The 21,303-nt window shown below is 42.0% G+C and overlaps 1 protein-coding gene across 7 annotated transcripts in view; it reads right to left on the bottom strand.

Moving 5' to 3' along the window:
* Positions 1 to 21,303, bottom strand: part of MPP7 (MAGUK p55 scaffold protein 7) — an 87,611-nt gene that overhangs the window by 21,650 nt on the left and 44,658 nt on the right. For all 7 annotated transcript variants that reach the window (XM_077936807.1, XM_077936808.1, XM_077936806.1 and 4 more), the window contains 8 exons: positions 20,953 to 21,030; positions 18,807 to 18,887; positions 14,110 to 14,241; positions 12,317 to 12,398; positions 11,274 to 11,359; positions 10,698 to 10,772; positions 4,807 to 5,003; positions 4,244 to 4,308 (listed from right to left, as the gene is read on the bottom strand). In XM_077936807.1, the coding sequence (XP_077792933.1) occupies positions 4,244 to 4,308; positions 4,807 to 5,003; positions 10,698 to 10,772; positions 11,274 to 11,359; positions 12,317 to 12,398; positions 14,110 to 14,241; positions 18,807 to 18,887; positions 20,953 to 21,030 (796 nt within the window). The remainder of the gene's footprint in view (positions 1 to 4,243; positions 4,309 to 4,806; positions 5,004 to 10,697; positions 10,773 to 11,273; positions 11,360 to 12,316; positions 12,399 to 14,109; positions 14,242 to 18,806; positions 18,888 to 20,952; positions 21,031 to 21,303) is intronic.

The raw sequence follows: 21,303 nt of genomic DNA, 5'->3' as shown, positions 1-21,303 counted from the left end.
GTATGCAAAGGCTATGTTCCTCTAAAACTGTTTAAGAGACAGAAAGGTTTGCACCAGCCCTGGGATGAAAAAACAACACATTAACTAGTCATGTTCTGCTTAGCATCATAAGTAAGAGACACTGGGTTTTCAATTGTAATTTTGAAATGGTTACACTCTTAAGTTGAAGTTAAGTTGTCTACAGGTTGTTGCTTTCATCCAGAGACTTCCTCTAGCCCAGAGCTTTCCAAACTTTTCATATTGGTGACACTCTTTTTAGACATGCATCATTTTGAGACGTAGTAATTCAGTTTTACTAGCAAACCAGAGGTTAAACTAACCCCTTATAAGAGCACAGGGAGCGTTTGTGTGACACACCTACACATTGCAGCTGACACACTAATGTGTCGTGGCACACAGTTTGGAAAGCTCTGTCTGAGCCCAGAAGGAGGGAACCTGAGGTTCTCCAGATGTTGCTGTACTCTGATTCCCATCAGCCCTAGCCAGTATGGCTAATGGTCATGAAGGATGGGAGCTGTAGTTCAGTGACATATGGGGGCGACAGGCTCCCCACCCCTGCCCTAGTTTATTAGACACATCCCAAAGCCAACTTACAATGCAATAGAACAAACTTTCTTTGGGCTCATTTCTATGCCTGCTTGCCCATCAAAGTCTCCCCTCCCACCAAAGACACAACTTCTGCTAGTACCACTTTTATTGCTCCTTGATCAAGCATCATTACTTTACACAGGTAGATTCTGATGAAATACAGATATCAGGGCACAACACACATACATATCAGTTTTAAAGGGCACATGCATGTAGTTATTCAGATTCTTGTCCCTTTACAATACAAGGAAGTTGCAATCACAAAGGACAGGACACCTACTTGAATGCGTTCTTAAGAGGCAAAGGATTAATAATAGTTCATATATGTGCTCTTTACAACTGATACAATGTATTATGAGAGAGTTGCTCTTACAGAGCAATACCATTATCTTCTCAGCCAAGAAAGCCCAAGATCTGCCAAATCCAAACACTTTGGATTGCGCTGTTAAGAAAGAATTAAATTATAGGCCCTGTTAAATTTGTCATAGCCCGCCTTCTTTGAACCAACCCAGGAAGAGCTTAGTTGCTTAGCTGAGAAAGAAATGAAGAAGAGGACAAATACTTACTGGGGAAGAAAAGCCTCCTTCAGAATTTATTTTTTCAATGAGGATAAATTTTCCCACCTGAACTATTAAGGGTGTTGTATTTATGAAGTGAGCAGTGTGTGAGATCTGTTAACACAAAACTTGGCCAGCTCATTACCATGAAAGCCCTTTGCATTCACAAGGAGAGACCAGATTTCCATTGGCATGCTTGGACCCCTTTGGAGGCTACATCAACAAGAAAGCTTCCCGCATGGAGCGCAATCCATGAAGTTGCATTATTATTAGTCACCGATGTGGGTACCTGCTACTTTGATGTGAACCAAAGTATCTAACATTTCAGTTCTATAACGTTGCCTACTTATATTTGGCATGAATTATAAATACTGTTAGCCATCTCAGTTCTTAGATATCAAGCCCTTATACAGCTAAAACAGCACAAAATGGAGATGGGGGGGGCATTATGGAAGGAAATAGCCAAGAAACTACAAAACAGCACACTGAAGACTGAGCATGCTCAATGAGCAATATTATGTTAATGAATATTCAGTCACTTTCTATTGAAAATCTCAAAGCAACTTGACAAGATTAAAATAAAATAAACAGTAGATTTTAAAACAATATACAATACAAAATTACTAAAATGTGACTGGAACAAAATCTTGGCTGACTGGGGGTGGAGGAAAAAAGGCTGTGTACATGTGTGTACTGAACAGGAGCATGCCACACTACAAATAAGAATAATTGTGGTTCCACTTTCTTATATATTTTTCTAAGATGGAAAGGCAAGTTTGGTTAGAATGGATAAAGAAAAAATTAAGCATGCAAAAGAAATATAGTTGTAAGATGCACAGAAAGGAAACTGACAAAAGAACTGGGCTGATGAAGTAACACAAATTACTTGAATGTAAATTGGAACACAACTGATGATTTATATCAAGGATCTGTTTCATTATTAGTTGAACATGCAACTGCTTTGCGACAAGGTTCTAAATGTTTGCCATTTGCTATGCATAACAGATGCATGACTCTATCCAGTATATTTGGGGGAAAGCAGGAGTCATTCAGTTCAGTTACTGGCCTGCATCACAGTGCACAGCAGCTCCATTTTATAAATGAGCATCAATTGACAAACTATCATAAGCAGGATCACTAAGATTTTCGTGGACGTATAAAAATCTTAAGGTATACAATTGAATTTCCAAGCTATACTGAAAATATTTAACAAAATTTGTACGTAAAAAGATTTGCATGAGAAAGTATAAAAACAAAAAATGCTACTGTATTTTTTTAAGTGGATAACTTTTAGGCAAAAATACTGAAATTCTTCAAATGCACTCTTCTGTTTGATGACACAGCAGACTGCAAAGATGAAGCCTGTATTAATGACGTCACCACAGCAGCAAGTGACCCAAGACAAGATGACACTGACTTTATATAATTTAGGACTGCAAATAGTCATAAAAAGTGAGGTCAAAGTCTGCTGTCCTTGCAATAGTAGGGATTATTAGAGGAAGACTCCTCACTAAATGTCAGGAAGAATACTAGGTTTGAAAGAAGAGTGAAGATGTGTTTGGCTTGCTGACAAAACAGATAGGAGTTACAGTGTAGAATTCGACAAAATGAGTTTTGCTTTCAGTGTTTGGGCGCCACATAAAAATTTGAATTGTGCACAATTAATTCTCAAAATTATAAAATAGGTTCTATCTTGCTTGAATGCACACCATACTAAATCACATGATATTGATATTGAACTATATAAATATATTTGACAGTGATTAAATATTTCTTCTCTCACACTCAGTGAAAATTTTAAAAAGTATATAATTCAGTTTATATTTAATATCAAAATTACTATTTTATTTTGGTTATACACTTAACTAGGTCTTTCAGAGATTAACCATTACACAATGCTAATTATGGATTAACAATATTAACTTATTATTAGTCATATGAATGAGAAGACATGTGATACAGCTTAAATATAAAAGCAAACTACCATGGTAAAAATCATGGTTCTGTTGGAAAGAAGGTGTTTTGGCCAGTATTGATTTTAATTAACTGATTTTAATTACTGATGGTTCATGCTCTCTTTTGAAGACATATTACATCAAATGAATGACAAGTTTAAGGGCACGTGCATAAGTTACACCATATAACAAATGTCACCAATTTCATGCAAATGTAGTCCAGTGCTATCCTATGTCAGAAATAGAACCAGTTCACAAATATAAATGACTGTTTCTCCATGCTCCTGACCTGCAACACACACACACAATTCCATGCAACCATTTTATATTAATTTTCCAAAACCCCACAGAAAGTGGCTCATCATCTTGCTGTCCAACTTCAAGTACACCAATAAAATGATTTGGTTTAGAGTAATGTTACTGTCTTTGTTCTATAGAAGAATGAACTACTGTGTTTTTTTAAAACTAGAACTCTGAAACCTTCAAACATGCTATTTTAGTCCATGATGAGAGATACTGTGCTTTCACATCATTTGCTTTTGATATAATTCTAATTAGGCACACAGAAAAAGTACTTGCTAGAATATTCTTGCTACATTTTAAAACTTATGCCTTAATGTTTTTGCATATTTTTGATCAAACCCACTTCTTATAAGTCCAATTCAGTTCTAATAAAAAAACCACACAGAAAATTTGATAAGCATATAAGAGTGGTAATAGATCATATATCAGCATGATATTTATTGATATGTTCTAAAAACATACTCCAAAGCAGCTTCACACAACCTCCAGATATTGTTGGACTATGCTTCAAAAGTAGATGGATGAGCCTGAAAAAAGCACTGACTTCACATGTGTCCCCTTTGTGTAGTATTTAAATACCCAGTGAGTCATTAAGAATGCCCTTCCAATAATTAGAGATTGGCATATTTATTATTTTATTAACTGTAGGGAATAGGTTTTGCATAAGTATTAATGTCGGAAGCAGGGGTAAACCATTTTCTTTAACGAAAATCCCATTCCTGCAGCATCACAGGTTTCGGCCTGCTGATATATCTTAAGATACCAGCGGCTTATCTTAAAAAGAGCTGATACAAGACATATTTGTGTGAACGAAGGAGTATGATTTCTAAACAGACTTACATGATTTTCTATTGGAAACTTTCAAGGGCTGAACCTGTACATCTGATCTTCTTAGTGCAAGCCTCCTATAAAGTGATTTGGGGGAGGGGGGGGAGACAAGCAAAACTCTTTAATTTTCATAGCTATTTTGAGATTAACACTCCATATCAGTCTTTTCCAAAGTCTCCTGATTTTTAGAAGACATATTCCTAAACAATACAGTCTACTCAAAGTCTATGAAATTAAATCCTAGAAGGGTTTTTTATGTTCTCCAAACACAGCTGCAGTTGTTATTCATGCATAGTACATCAATAAAGATACAGATACCAATGTACTATTTTCCATATGTTTTTCCTTTCCAAGGTGGATCACAAATATTCTATAAGGTTTTGTCATTATTAATGTGAATAGACAAATAAAGAAAACCAAACTACTTGGGCAACAACTTACGAAGTTCAGACATTTTACCATAAGACAAAACTTGAAAGTTGATTGACCTTATAATCCATAAGTGCAGGCATAACAATTATATCAAAGATATACTGATCACATTTTAAGTATCAAAGAAATCAGAAACTGCTCACCTTTCTTGGAAATGCTTTGATGGAATTAAGCCTGCCCTGGGATTGGCATTACCTTCAAGCTTGGCTTGCCACCAAGTTGCATCATCCTGGCTCATGATCTGAAGAATATCACCTTTTCTGAAAGGAAGTCCAGCTTCTTTACAGGGAATTGCTTTATCCTCACTGGGATCATAGTCAAACAGAGCTTTCATGAAGATCTGGAAGAAGACGGCCTTATTAGTAATTAAATGTCTTATTACAACCCCCAGTGTGGTGGGATGATGAGCTGCTTGTGCGTAAAATGCAAGTCCCTCAGAGTTTGATCAGGTTTTCAAACCTCTGCCTGTGACGGAGCCCCTCCGGCATGGCTGCGTCAATCGCTAGTAGAATCCGAAAGTGGTTGCTTTCGGAAACGTTTCCAACATAAAAGCTCTTTCACGGAAACACGTCTTCTGGACTCTCTGCGTGACAGTTTCCGGCGAGGCGTGGGTGTCCCTATAGGAGGTCCTGAGACCTCTCCACTGTTTTCGCTGGAAACGTCTCTGAGCCACCCCTCCGACTCACTTTCCCTGGAAGTTCCTGCTCGCCCCCTACTGGTTCCCTCTTCAGCTGCTCCGTCTCTTTCAACCTGAGGGAGCCTTTGCACCTCCTGTCCTTCCGATGGCAGTTCCCTGACATCCACCTCCCCTCCAGGGCCCCCTTCACCCCCTCCCGTCTCCTCCCCTCCGGGCTGGGAGGAAGTAAAACCCCTGAAAGAACCTTCCTCATCGTCCGAAGTTTCGAACACTTCCCTCCACCTGCTACTGTCCCTCGTCTCTCGATACTCCTCGTCTTCGGAGTCTATTCCCTCTTCCAACTCCGACTCCGTGAATCCTTCCATTTCCTGTTCCTCGTCGGTGGTGCCGAAGTACTCCCTCCTAAACCTTTCTACCGGCTGTGGTTTCCTAGGGAATCTTTGGTGGAACGTTTCTGTTAAAACCTCGTCATTGACCTCCCCTGCAGTCACCCAGGTGTTTTCTGACTCCGGTTCCCCTTCCCACGCCACCAAATACTCTACCTGATTTCCCTTCCACCTGGAATCGAGGATTTCCGCTACATGGTTGCTGCGTTCCCTCTCTTCCAAGGCTGGTCCCCTGACGTGCTCCCCTTCACGTCCCCCCCTGTATGGTGACAGTAACGACCTGTGGAACACTGGGTGCAATTTCATGTGGTTGGGTAACCGGAGTTTGAAAGCCACCGGGTTGACCTGCTGAATGACCTCAAAGGGTCCCAATCTTCTGGGCCTCAATTTCTTACAACCCCCTTTGAACGGCAACCCTTGGGTTGACAGCCACACTTGATCCCCCACCCTTATGGTTTCACCTTCCCTTCTGTTCTTGTCTGCCTGCTTCTTATATTGTGCCTTGGCCCTTTCTAAGTTGAGCTGGAGCTGATGATGGATCGCTTCCATCTCTTCTACAAAATGTTCAGCCGCTGGAACGCTCCATCTCTCCCCTCCCTCCCCTGGAAATGCCCTGGGGTGACACCCGTAGTTAGCCAAAAAGGGGCTCATCCCTGTGGACACATTCTCCGCATTATTGTAGGCAAATTCTGCCAGCGCCAACTTTTCGACCCAATCGTTCTCTCTGTCATTGACATAACACCTCAGATATTGTTGAAGAATGCCATTTGCTCTTTCCGCCTGCCCGTTGGTTTCAGGGTGCCGGGCCGTTGAAAAATTGACTTCCACGTGCAGCAAGCTCATGAGCTTCCTCCAGAACCTGGAAGTAAATTGTTTGCCGCGGTCTGAGATCACCCTCAAGGGAGCCCCGTGCAACCTAAAGATGTGTTCTACAAACAACTTCGCTGTTTCTTCCGCTGTGACTGCATGTGAGCATGCTACAAAGTGGCACATCTTTGTTAACAGGTCTACTACTACCATGATGGCTGTTTTCCCCTTGGACTTCGGCAGATCCGTCATAAAATCTATTGATACCGCTTCCCAAGGCCGTTCTGGTGTGGGTAATGGTTCTAATAACCCTGCCGGCGCCCGTCTTTCCCCTTTGGCTCGCTGACATTGGTCACACCCTCTTACATACTCCCTTACATCTTCCCTCACCTTGGGCCACCAGAATTCCCTGGTAACCAACCACATGGTCTTGTGTTGCCCAAAATGTCCCGCCGTGGGGCTATCGTGCAACTGCTTGAGTACTCTCCCCCTCAATTCACCTTCGGGTATATACAGTGCCCCTTTGTAATACAATGCCCCATTTCTTTCCTCAAAACCTTCGGGGCTCTCGCCCTCCCCCCTGAGTCCTCTGAGCTTATCCTGGGCATATTCATCATTTTCCGTTTCCTCTACCAGTTCTCGTTGCCCCACCAGCGCCGCCCCACACACCCAGCGGTCCTCAGGGATGACATGTCTCTCTTCAATCGCCCCCTCCCCCTCCCAATACTCTGGTTTGCGTGAGAGAGCGTCCGCCCTGACGTTTTCTGGACCTGGCACATAACAAATTTCAAAGTTGAATTTAGAGAATTCCTGTGCCCATCTCACTTGTCGTTGGTTGAGCACTCGAGCTGTTCTCCAATACTCTAAATTCTTGTGGTCGGTGCACACTTGCACCTTGTGTTGTGCCCCAATTAATAAATGTCTCCACCTCCGGAACGCTTCGTGAATGGCAAGTAGTTCCCTGTCATACACCGTGTAGTTCCTCTCGGATTTATTCAGCTTCCGCGAGAAGAAGGCACACGGTCTCCACTCTGACATACTCCTCCCCGGTTGAAGAAGTACCGCCCCTACCGCCCGGTCGGACGCATCGGTTTCCACTCTCATGGGTTTTCGTAAATCCACATGCAGAAGTTGTTCTTCCGAGGCGAAAGCCCTTTTCAGTTCTTCAAATGCTCGCTCCGCCTCCGCCGTCCAAACAAATTTCTTCTTGCTGCTGAGGCAGTCGGTGATGGGCGCCGTCAAGTGGGCAAAGTTCTTGATGAACTTCCGATAAAAGTTCCCAAACCCCAAGAATCTTTGCACATCCTTCTTGGTCTTCGGTGTCTTCCATTCCAGTACCGCTTGGACCTTGCCTGGATCCATGGCCAATCCCTTGTCTGACAAGCGGTACCCCAGGAATTCCACCTCCTTGGTATGAAACTGGCACTTCTCCAGTTTCACCCACAGCTGGTTGGCTTGCAGCCTGCCCAACACTTCTCGAACGTCCCTCACATGCTGCTCCTCATCCTCCGAATACACCAACACGTCGTCTAAAAAGGCCACACAGTTCTTGTAGAGCAAAGGCCCCAGAACGTGGTTAATAAACGCTTGAAAGCACGCGGAGCCTCCTTGTAGACCGAAGGGCATAACGAGGTATTCAAAGGCTCCCAAAGGGGTGAACATGGTGGTCTTCCATTCATCTCCCTTCCTTATGCGTATCAGATTGTACGCCCCCCGCAGGTCCAGCTTTGTAAAAATCTTTCCCTTCCTTACCCTGGTCAAAATGTCATCAATTCGGGGCATAGGGAAAGCCAGGGGTTCCGACACTGCATTCAAGGCCCTGAAGTCACACACAAGTCTCGGCTTATCTGTGTTTTTTTTTGTCCACAAAAAACACTGGGCTGCCCCCCACCGCTCGGGACTCTCTGATGAAACCTCGCTTCAGGTTTTTGTCAATGAACTCCCTCAGCTCCTGCATCTCCCTGTCGGACATGGCGTACAGCTTGCCCACTGGGAGTTGGGCCCCAGGGAGTAGGTTGATTTGACAGTCAAAGGGTCTATGCGGCGGCAGTTTGTCTGCTTCCCTTTCGCTGAATACGTTGCTCAGATCTGCGTATTGCGGGGGCACCTTCCCTCTGCCCATTACTTCCATCCCGGCTAGGGTGACTCTGTCTCCGCCCTGAACCTTCCCCTGCTTGCAGTGTTCTAGGCAATGCGCTGACCCAAAGGAGACCACCCTCTGATGCCAGCCCACTAGCGGATCGTGTAGCGCCAGCCAGCTCATCCCCAAAATGATGGGAGCTCCTCCCAAGGTGGCCACATTAAACGCTATCCGTTCGGTGTGCCTTGCCACCCTCATTATCATCGGGACAGTCTGTTGGCTAACTTCTCCTCCCAACAGCTCTCTGCCATCAATCGTGGTCACCTGCAAGGGATTACTTAAAGGGATGGTCTGTATCTGGTGCTCAGCTGCAAACTCCTTACTCATAAAATTACAGGAGCTGCCTGAATCCAAAAGCGCCTTGACCTGTAGGGGGTGTCCATTTGGCAGCTCTAGTGACACTTCTATCACTAAAGCAGGTCTGGGTGGTTCTGGCGTGGGCACTTTCACTGCTCTTTGGCCTGGCTGCTGTGCCCCGACGGTGGCAGCCAGGCGTTGGCTTTTACTTGCTCCTTGTTTTCCTCCTCCCTTTCCCCCACAGCTCCTGCCATCCCTTGCCATTCCTTTCTTTGTGGGCAGACTCTGGCAAAGTGCCCTGGCTGTTGGCAGAGATAACATTTCTTGGCGCTCTTTCCCTCCTTCTTCCGCCCTTCACTGGGATTTGAAACTGCGCGCGCCCGCGCTGTTCCAACTTCCATCGGCTCTGCCGACGGGAAAGGTGGCTCTGGAATGTCCGGAATGCGCAGTTCCCTCCAACGTTCTCCTTTCCCTTCCCGCCTTTCCAAAGCTCTCGCTTCCTGGCGCGCTCCTATGGCCAGCGCGGATTTGGTCAGCTGATCCATAGACTCCGCCCTTGGCCCCCGGGAAAGTTCATCTTTAACGGCCGAAGAAAGCCCCTCTTCAAAAAGCATTTGGATGGGTTCCGCCGATAGGTCCCACCCCAATTTATGAATCAGCATAGTAAACTCAGTCCAGTACTCACGGACAGATCGGCTCCCCTGTTTGCAAGCCATTAACTGCCTTCGTACCACCCCCTGCTCAATGTCACTGGAAAACATCAGGTCCATGGCACGAAAAAACTTCCTCGTGTCCTTTAGTATCTCATTATTCACTGCCATCAGGGGTCGAACCCAATCCTTCGCCCCCCCTTCGAGATGGCCAATTACAAAAGCCACTCGCGATTCCTCGTCGGGGAAGTCATCATACTGCAGGTTGAGAGCGTATTGCATCTCAGTTCTAAAGGCATGATAGTTTCTGGGATCTCCCCCGAATTTCTGCACCAATCCTGGCACCTTTCTGGCTATCGAGGTGGTTTTCTCCTTTCCCTTTTCTGCATCCTGAGCCCTCCTCTCCTCAAGCCTCGCCGTTTGCATGGCCAGCTGGATCTCCAACGCCCTGTACCTTTCTTCCAGGCTTGGACCTCCTCCAGCTGCTCCTGCTCCTCCGGTTCCGGCTGGGTCGCTCATGATGCCGCTGCTTGCACAAGCTGGCTTTCAGGGACTTTCGGATTGCTGTGGTGGGATGATGAGCTGCTTGTGCGTAAAATGCAAGTCCCTCAGAGTTTGATCAGGTTTTCAAACCTCTGCCTGTGACGGAGCCCCTCCGGCATGGCTGCGTCAATCGCTAGTAGAATCCGAAAGTGGTTGCTTTCGGAAACGTTTCCAACATAAAAGCTCTTTCACGGAAACACGTCTTCTGGACTCTCTGCGTGACAGTTTCCGGCGAGGCGTGGGTGTCCCTATAGGAGGTCCTGAGACCTCTCCACTGTTTTCGCTGGAAACGTCTCTGAGCCACCCCTCCGACTCACTTTCCCTGGAAGTTCCTGCTCGCCCCCTACTGGTTCCCTCTTCAGCTGCTCCGTCTCTTTCAACCTGAGGGAGCCTTTGCACCTCCTGTCCTTCCGATGGCAGTTCCCTGACACCCAGTCTCCGGTTTTTATTGCTTATTGGCATACAAACAACATGCGTAAAAATACAATTGTAAAACACATTTACATATGGGTACAAAATATATTTCAGCCAGCAATCTGAGTAAGTCCCTTTTTCTAAGTAAAGGACCTCTTACCTTTCCTTCTTTAGATGCAGTTTCTTCTTTGATACTGGGTATAATTTTAAATGTAATGGCTCCTTGCGACTGGGACTAAAAGGATGTGAAAAACAAATTATCAAAGCATTCAGTACAAGTTAAAGAAAAACAATAAGGAAGGTAGAGCTAATGCAACTTGTAGTGCTAGTTAACTTGATGTGATTAACATCTTAGTACCTCTTTATAATAGGCTGTGCTACGATATTCTCTTCTGTCCTAAAAACAGACACGTTCTGATAATTTATGCAAAAGTTTGTTAACAGAGTGTTTACAATCAAGTGGTGTATAAATTGTTATGGATTTTAAAAAAGAAAACCATAAAATAAAGAAGTGAATAGCCTCTCTTGATCTATCAAAGAGTTAATGAACCAAGAAATAAAGGATATAAAAATAACCAATGCAAGAAGAAAGGCCAAGTCAGGCAGGAGGAAAAAACTGAGGACTGTGCCTGCCTCCCAGAGTTCTTTGCTCCTGCCTCCATCACGTGCCAGGGGTTGTAACGCAACCCATTAAGCTCATCATCAACTGCCTTAAATTATTCCATTTGTAACCTACCAGAATTTGTATAATTTCTTCTGGTTTTTTATCATCTACAGGAATTCCATTAACTTCCTTAAGTTCATCGCCAACATGAATGAGACCTGTGGAGCATATTTATTTAATAACCATTTTAAAGTTCAATACAATTGTGCGTATCTAACATTGTTTCAAGTCATGGTCATTCCTACTCCGCAAAGCACAACAGATTTCTACTTCTCTTCTACCCAAATGCAATTTTGTAGCAAGGTCTTTCTGTCTCTCTCTCTTTGGGAAGGCAAAAAAGAATTGTGTTTGTAGTTGTTTACTTTAATATTAAAGGTAAAGGGACCCCTGACCACCAGGTCCAGTCGTGACCGACTCTGGGGTTGCAGCGCTCATCTCGCTTTATTGGCTGAGGGAGCCGGCGTACAGCTTCCGGGTCATGTGGCCAGCATGACTAAGAAGCTTCTGGTGAACCAGAGCAGCACACGGAAACGCCTTTTACCTTCCCGCTGAAGCGGTACCTATTTATCTACTTGCACTTTGACGTGCTTTCGAACTGCTAGGTTGGCAGGAGCTGGGACCGAGCAACGGGAGCTCACCCCGTCGCAGGGATTTGAACCGCCGACCTTCTGATTGGCAAGTCCTAGGTTCTGTGGTTTAACCCACAGCGCCACCCGCGTTCCTAACTTTAATATTACTATGGTTTTATTGTAATGTGATTGTTTTTAATCTTTCTGCCCAGAGAACCTTTGTTACAGGAGAGCATATAAATGCTTAGTGCACAGAAGTGCTCAACTGTGAAACTGCGATACAGAGAGGCTGATTTGATACCTTCCTTCTTGCTGAGTTTCTAAATGTATTTCACTAATGAGATAATTTTCAAACTGCTAAATTGCATCCATAATACCAAAATCCTATCAGAGATCCTATCACAATAATCTAAAATAATATACATGGCAGAAACCACAAAAAGGTTTCTGGATGCAATTACCTACTTTTACCAAGCAATTTAGAATTCATTTGAAGCACCAGGCTGGCCATCACATCTCAGAAATCACACTTTTAAACATTCTTACCACTTCTATCTGCAGCACCTCCACGCATTATTCGAGCCACAACAACAGCTCCAGTCTGTTCATCCCTTTTAATAGTAGCTCCCTTTAAAAATAAATTGAAACATTATTATGATTTAATGCTGGGCTACACTGAACAGTTTTCTACCAGCAACCTTTCAGTAACTTGAGGAAGGTAACTATATTTGAGATTCCTGTCTTTACAAATGAAGTTATCAGGACCCCTCTATTCCCTGGGTGTTAAAGTATTTGTGAGGTGTTCGAGTACTGAACAATGAAAACATTAACACTACATATAGAAGACTGCAAAAGTCTAGATTTTGTTTTTGTTCTAAAAGACTACATTCAGAGGAGTTTTCCACATCTCCCACATTATCTGTGCTTAAAAGAACATCCCACTTTAGAACACAGTAATTACTATTTGGACTAAGGAGTCTTGGGGAATCTTGGATAGTTTCACCAAGCAAAATTAAGTGACCTGAAAACCATTCTACATTTCAGTACTGCTTTGGAAAACACATGGTGAAGGATTCAGTGTTTTTAAAAAGTGGAATATTTCTTACATTACGGTAACTGTTTTTACAATTATAAAACAGGTACAAGACAAGTGCAGCAGCATGAACAAAGACATATGTAGGAGATGGCTGGTGCGGAAGCCTACAGGAATGAGTTACTACTTTCATTCACACTACAAATTACCACCACCAAGCTTTCTCTGCGGTGATTTGTGGCAACAGAGATGGGTTGAAATGGAAACTGAACTTTGTAATCTAAATCTAATCAGATCTCCTATCAGCCCAGAGAGCCAGTAAGCCAGGGGTGGGGAATATCAGGTTCAGAGACCCAATGCAGCCCTCCAGGCCTCCCTATATATCCTTCTGAACTCTTCCCAGGTCACACCTCTCTCCCCAGACCATATACCTAACCAGCCTTGCTGAAGTGCTTTCCCCTAGCTGCTGGAATATTTCTCTGAACTGCAATAATTTCTATTGCCTAGCGGTCATTTTTCCTCTGGTCACTGCTGTGCATACACAACCTGCCTGCCTGCCTCCAGGCACTGCAGTTGTCTGCAAGGGATCCCCCACAGTGGTGTCAAAGTTGCCAGCCTACATGTCACATTTGCAGACATCTTTATATGGCAGAGCTGATCTGCCAATGGACCTGGTGCCTGAGGCCAGCTCCCCATAAAGCACATCCTTGGGAGCCTGCCATCTTCCATTCTGTGGTCATGACCAAGCCAGTGTTGATATCACTGAGACAGAAGTGTGAACATCATGGGAACTGAGGCTTGGGAGAGTACATCTTTGAGATTTTGTCCTGCCATGTGATGCCCAAAATCATCCTGATTTGGAATTTGGTATTTGGAAAGTGCTGAGGCATCACTCCTGGAAGTTGACCACAACTCACTTTGATAAAGCAGCATGCTTAATATGTAAGCATGGACGATCTTAATCTTGGTATTAGCCATTGCATTACATTTTCCCATACCCTTTTGGAGAGGCAAGCCATTGCCGTAGCTGCCTTACCAATATGTCTGTTCAGCTCAGTGTCAATGAAAAGGTTGCTGGTCATAATGGAGCACAAATTTTGTGCACCACTCATATTTATTAGCACCTCATCACTTTCCTACCCCACTCCAAGAGACACTCATAGCCTTTCCTCCAACATGCAGAAATGTTATTTCAAACTCCCCCTTATTAGTGTATAATTTGTGCACAACTGTGCAATGACACTGGCTCATATTTTTGAGTGTCAGGTATGATTTTATTGTTATTGGTTTTTTAAAAAAACCTTACCAGCGGTTCTCTATTTTTCACTAGCCTGATTATTTTCACAGAGTCTTCATCATCATCAATATCATCAGGCATGGGAGGCAGCACTGGGTCGTAGTTCTTTTGGGCAACAGTATCATGCACAGAAAGCAAAGCCTGAAAAAAATCACATTAAAAAACAACCCAATTCACAATTGGACCTTGATAAAATGGAAGTTTACCACTAATGCAGTTTTGCTATTACTATTGCAGGGCTCACATCTGACCATTTGTCTGGAGCTACGTTCTTGTCTCAGTCTATGGACAGTACTTTCTTTCTTAACTGGAAGTGTGAACAGTACAGTAGTGAAGTACTTGTCTGCTTAAGTTACTACTGGAGTAAGCTACACCAATTTGAAAAGAAAGTGGAAACACACCCTGAAATTGTTTGAACATAGCAGGGAGAGAGCAAAAGAATATTTGTTACATCTTTTCCTTCATTTGGTTTGGAGGACACCTTTTATTAAAGTTGGCAAAACTATAATACAATTGTAAATTCCTTAGGCATGAATAAAGAGGAAGTTATCCCATGCAAGCTGAAGTCTTTAATCTTTTCATTTTCTTTCCATGAACAAAGACTGTGTGTACCTTACAACTTGTCTTTACATCAGAGGATGCTATTGGAAAATCTTCTACATTTCCAGTTTCACAATCTAAAAGTAAGATCATATTCACACAGGCAGCTCTGGAAAAGTTATTTTGTTTTAGCTACAATTCTATGTGCATGATTCATTAATATAAACATGTTCCATATTTAGAACTTTAAAGGAGGTATGATTCAAATTCCTATACTACCTAAATATAAATATTGATGTTCAACTAAATTCTTAGACATGATCTAGCTGGAGATGAGTACTGAGAAACCTTGCCATGTCTAGATGTGGTGCAATATTTTTCAGATTAAAGCATTGATCATTTATCATTTCACAATGCATGGATCTGTAAAGAAGAAGAATGCAGTTGGTAGAGCATGAGACTCTTGATCTCATGGTAATAGGTTCAAGCCCCACTTTTGGGCAAAAGATTCCAGCACTGCAGGGGGTTGGACTAGAAGACCCTTATTGTCCCTTCCAAACTCTACAATTCTCTGAAACATTTAAAATGCCTGTTCCTAATTCTAATTCAAAAGTTGACAAAGTGAGGATGATCACAATAACTCCACTCCAATGCTATTACTTGCTCCTGATACTGTCAAAAGAATACTGATTAGGGGTATTAAAATGCCACTAGTGTAACTCAGCTGCATATTTGTATATATATTATTTGAAATCATATTAGGCTATTTTCTCCTTTAACTATTTCAGTTTTATTGTTGCATGTAACTTCCTGTAACAAAAAAAGGCGATTTCCCATCCTGAAAATATTTTGAACGTTTTACATCCACCAGTCAGAACTGTTAGTCATACAGAGATAGTCAACACAAAAGTAGTGACTTTTGCCTTCTTACACTCCTGCTTCCTCCTGCTCAGGGCTAGTAACCTAGGGATATACTTTGGACTGTCTAGCTATTCTAGTTCACACTTCATGCCATCTGTTTAAAATTCCTCCCGACTGCACCTCTTGCCACCATTTTACTAATTCAGTTTTCCATTCTTTCAGAAGGAGAAAAACGAGTTTTTCAAACATCAGGTGCTTTGGGTAGTGTCCAATGAAATTCTCCCCGAAGCAGAAGGACCTCTGTCTGTACAGTAAGACTTCCCCTCTTTCTCTCTTCTCCCCAACCCCAAGCTGTTCTGAGGGTTCTCAGATTTGAAGGGGAAGGGGGAGCAGCCCTGTTGCACAGGTAGAGGCCATTGTGCTAATGGGACAACTGCATCTGATAGAACCCTTTGTCCTTTAATTATCAAGTTCCTTTTTATAAAACAAAACCAAACCCTAAATAATGACATTGTAGAGCCATTCACAGCTGAAGCAGACATATATGCTGCCACGATCTCTAGTGAGACAATTTCTGCAGGCTTGTAAATTGCTTCGAGGAGAAAACAAGCATTTTGGTTACTTGTAGTTGTTTCGCTCTGGTTGTATGCAAATTGTTTCTGCAATTATGATATTATATAAAATAAAAAGGACACCTGAATCTGTAACAGATATAAATGTTGCAATAAAGGGAACATCATTTTTGCTGCTCCATCTAAATGATCTGTACATAGTTGGGGGTTAATTTCTTAAAATAAAATATCCAAGAGGAAAATTATGTCATTTTCTTTTTCCTTCCTGAGTGATCTGAGATAGATATTTGATTTGTTGTTTTCTGGCTTTACAGTTTTCAAAGAGACAGATCTGTTGCTTGATTTATGTGCACAGATTTTCAAATTCACTCATAGCAACCTGACACGCCATGAGTACCCAGTTATTTATGTATAAATAAATATGACATAAGAAGCTTATGTTTTACTCCACAAAAGGCAATTCATATACCAAACTGAGACAGGTCAAAACAGTGTACGTCATTTCATACAACATCTTTTTATATCTAATGGTAGAACACTTAAGGAGCTGAAGTGCAAAGCTAATCAAAGGCAGGAGCAGTTCTCCCACTAGCAGACCACTGATCCTGGGAAGACCAATGCAACTTCCACTTTATCGACACTTGTGACAACCTCCAGGCAGGTATGCACCAGCCTCATTAACATCCAGATCCAGAAATCCACAAGCATTTCAATAGACTTTGCGTATGAGCTCAGCAACCACAAATAATTGGTTTTGCAGCAGGTTAAACTGTGATCACTTCTATCCTTGCCAACTACTGCATCAGGGCCATAGGCTTCTTTGGTATTAAGCCGTACAGCCAAAGTGTATTTTACACGAATAATGTTTCTATTTTAGTTGCTTCCTATGAAAGTGTAATATCTTTGTTTCAAATAAGGGTATGATTAACAAATATGTCATGGAACATTCTGCTTTGGCCTGTAATTAATGCTTATAATAATCTACCCAAAGTTTCTTATGAATCCACTGAAGCCAAAAAGAAACCACTGAGGGGGAGACAAGCCAATAGTGTAATAGTATTTTCCTGGCTTGGAGCAAAAACTTGTAATTAACCATGAAGCTCATCCAGCAAAGGATGGCATGTATTTTGAAATCCACTAGATTCTTTGGCTTAGATGTCGTTCTGTGAAGGTATGATTTATTTGGAATTTTAATCCCAGTTCATATTGATTACCCAGGATTCACTTAGGGGATACAAAAATACGCCCCCCCCCCCCAATACATTTCCCAACAATTTGCCCAATTAACTTGCTTCCACCCCAAACACTGTTTAAGATATTCAGGCAATTAATTTAGATAAATTTCCCAGAGTGGTGAGTTGCAAGACTATAAAGGGCCTTTGAAAATATGTTTATTTGCAACTCCTAGCAAGTGATTTCAGGATAAATAATTGCAATTTAAAGAGGCAATAGAACTGTACCCTCTCTATTTCTACCTATCAAAAGCCAAAAGTCTTACTGTCTGGCTCCAAGCAACAAAGAGTTCTACACTAAGCAATAGCTGTCAAATACACCTCTGTGTGTCTCTGCTGACCCTATTGTGACAATTCCTAAAGGAGGAGACTCAGTTCAGCTTCTGGCTGCCTCATACATGCAAAACAACTGCATTTTCTTTCAGTGGAAGCATGCACAGGATTGTATGGAATGGCTTCTGTGTAAACCAGCTTCTACTGGGATACAGCTTGCAGCAGCTATCTCTGCGACTGCAGTGGTTGTAAGAGCTGCCCCATTCTTAGAAATGGCAGGTGCAAGTAATATCAGCACACAGTCCTTTGAGGAATATATGGAATTTGATATGCAAAGTAGCTTTGGTGCTTTATTAAAATGTTCATTAAATCTATTCAGAGTGGTAACTGAGAAGGAATTTGCTTTAAAACAAAATTAAACTTGGCACAATTTACACTGAAATTTAACAGAGGTATATCTTTAATCAGTATAAATTTATTGAATGGAAGAACTTGGCTGTTTCCCCAGTTGTTGGGGGTTTTGTGTGTGTGTGTACATTATGATAGAAAACTGTATGGAAGTGAGACTGCCTTAAGGTATTATATGCAGCATATGTCTTGCCTTCATATTCAGGCAATGTTAGATCTGTATAACTGTTTATGCCATTTTACTTTCTCTCCCAAGAATGCCACAGTGGTTTGCCAGCACTCCTTGTTTCTGCACTCCTACAGAAAAAAAGCAGAACAGAGAGTAACAAGCGCAAAATGTGTCTTAATGGAATTAGCTACAAAGACAAGCAAGTGGAGGCTCCCTGCAACTATGTAGTCTGCTGCTACCTGCGTCTTGCAGACAATGGTAACAAGCAAAATACTCATAATAAAAGTTTTATTTGTCAGGTTATTTCTTATTGGCATATTTGTCATGCAACAAAAAATGTGAAGTTGCTTCGACTTAGCACTCCCCCAAAGGCCTGCTTAGATGCAAGGTATGATTATCTGCTGATGAAGCAACACAGACTATTTTTCCACCAGAATATCCAATTGCACTCATACACTACACGTGTTTTGCAAATATCAATAACTAACCATAATGTGTGATAGAGCGCTTTTTAAACTACTTAAGGAAATCCTGCAATTTTGCATATCCACATGGACTCAATAAATATACAGGAAAATCCTTAGCAGACTTTGAAAGCTGAGCGAAGCAACCATGTGTTCATTTCAACAGGTGCAAGCAACACATCCTCACCTTGAGATTGGGTTTTGACAGTAGTTTCAACAATTCTCTGATCTCACTGTTTAGTGGTTTGCTCTGCAGCTCTTCAGCCAGCTGCAAAGGGGATTGAAGTGACACAAAGAACATTAGCAAGAGCATTGTTTTACTCAGCGTGTCAGTGACAACCAGGAATCAATCCTGTTCCAGGTTATTACTTTCCAGTGTGTTCAGCATGAAGAAAAACAGACTATCAATCATTACTCTTCATTTTCTGGCCCTTATGCTAAATTCTGGCCAGGTCTTTCAACTGAGTTTGACTAAAGTAATCATATCTGGCACCAGCACACCCAGATCACATTCTGATTTATAGCAATGAGGGCAAATCCCTGCACTTCATCTGAGTGAATGGTCCTTCGCGTGCAGACAAAGGGCTGCTTGTAAAAATGACTGGATCAACCATTGACACTGTCTATAAAAAACAGCTTCTGAATGAAGTGGATAAATCCACATTGCTTCCAAATCGCCACAGTAGCTATTCTGTTTAGGGCTGGGATAAGAAAGCAGAGTGCCCATATAGTGCTAGTGTTCTCAACTTTATCATGTTTACATACACAGGACAAGTAGCTTGTTAAATGTCAGGCAAGCTAATCACAGGAACATGGCTTGTATTAGGTTACCAGATATAAAAGCATTCTAAAGGCTGAAAGATCACCTTCAATAAGAAACCGAATCATATATGGGCTATATCACAAAACACTACCCTGAAAATACGACAGGTTAATCAAATGCCAGGATTACTCAACTCATCTGAAAATTAGTTTTAGGCTTAACATGTCATGCCTGCTACAGCAGTGTTCCCCAACCTTGGGCCTCCAGCTGTTTTTGGACTACAATTCCCATCATCCTTGACCACTGGTCTTGCTAGCGAGGGATGATGGGAGTTGTAGTCCAAAAACAGCTGGAGGCCCAAGGTTGGGGAACACTGTGCTACAGGATTAGAACATAGATGAAGACTCTAACCCTCCAGATGTTGCTGGGCTATGATTCCCTTCATTCCTGACCACTAGTCATGCTGGCTGGGGGTGATGGGAGTTGGATTCTAAAATCATCTGGAGGTCTACAGGTTCTCCATCCGTGCTTTTGAATAAAGGAAACAAGGACAAATTACGGGGTACATTTTAAGTTCTCGGGAGAGAGTCTCTCAGTTTGAAACATTCTTGTTCTGAATTTTGCAACACCTCACAATGATGGAACATCCAGCAACAGTGAAAGTGAATCTGCAAAATTGTGTCTATATCTTTACTGGCCTGAAGCAATTCTGTGTATGATTATGGTCAAATAAATTTTTAGAGTGCCGTTACCTACAATAAATTACAATGGGCAACCACACAGACCATCAATGTATTCTCTATAGATTGTTTACAAAAAAACTGTACTGTACCAAATATTGCCCTTGAGTGTGCTCCCACTGTGTCAAGCATGCATGAGTTTCACTTAAATCAGTTTAACTTATTTTTTATTCTGCCTACCTCAAGCTCTGTCATAGTTTATACAGGTGTGCACACAATTCATCAGGGTTGTAGAATTCACCATATAATGCAGAAAAGGCAGGCTTGATTTTTATTAATAAAAATTATAGTAGCAGGAAATTAAATACTCTATCAATGCCAACCCGTCTAGATTTTAGTTTTTAGTTATGAAAGTAATTTGGAAAGCTTTAATATATATAAATCTCTGCTTCTTTTTTAAACAGCTATTTTCTGACAACCCCTTCCTATATCTTTCATAAGCCTCATTTCTTTTAGTATTATCAGTCATTTTTCTTATTCTGTCAGCACTTCAGCTATATCATTTATCTTTATTTTTAGAAAACATTCCTCTTGACTATGACTCTCATAACACACCAGAAGCTAACAGCTTCACCTTCACTGTAGACTTCTAACCTGCCATTTTTCTTTTGTGGTACCAAGGCTGAACAAGAGTCTATCTAGATGCTGTGTTATTATAAAAGAAACATGTCTAATAAAAATCAAAACAACATTAGCAATCCTGTGATGACAAATCGCTGGAAACCTTTGCACACCCAGCTCACACGGTCCCATTCATATACTGATTCTATACTCTGCTTTCAGACAGTTTGGGGAAATATGGTGCCAATGGTCTCATCAGGGACACTTACATCATCTGCCAAGGCTGATGCGCCATGCAACATGGGCACAGGGCTCTGTTTTTCATAGTAATGCAGTTTTTCATGGATCTAGGAGATAATGGAAGAAAAAAGTTTACTTAGCAGTAGAAGTAGAGTCTGACAACATAAGTTGGCAAGTTAAACATTTGCAAAGAAACAAACTTACGGAAGCATTTAGCAGTGAACATGTAGATATAATTCATCATCAGCTTCTAGTGAAGCACTGAGAGTATGAAGTCAGATGGAAAAAATGTTGAGTATGTAGACAAACCCACAGAAAAGTTAAACATTTGCTATTCCTTTCCCTCTTTTAGGTTTTCTGGACTTATATTTCTCACATAT

Source organism: Podarcis muralis, chromosome 12, assembly GCF_964188315.1.
Source record: "Podarcis muralis chromosome 12, rPodMur119.hap1.1, whole genome shotgun sequence".
NCBI lineage: Eukaryota > Metazoa > Chordata > Lepidosauria > Squamata > Lacertidae > Podarcis > Podarcis muralis.
This window is presented reverse-complemented; position numbering and strand designations above follow the sequence as displayed.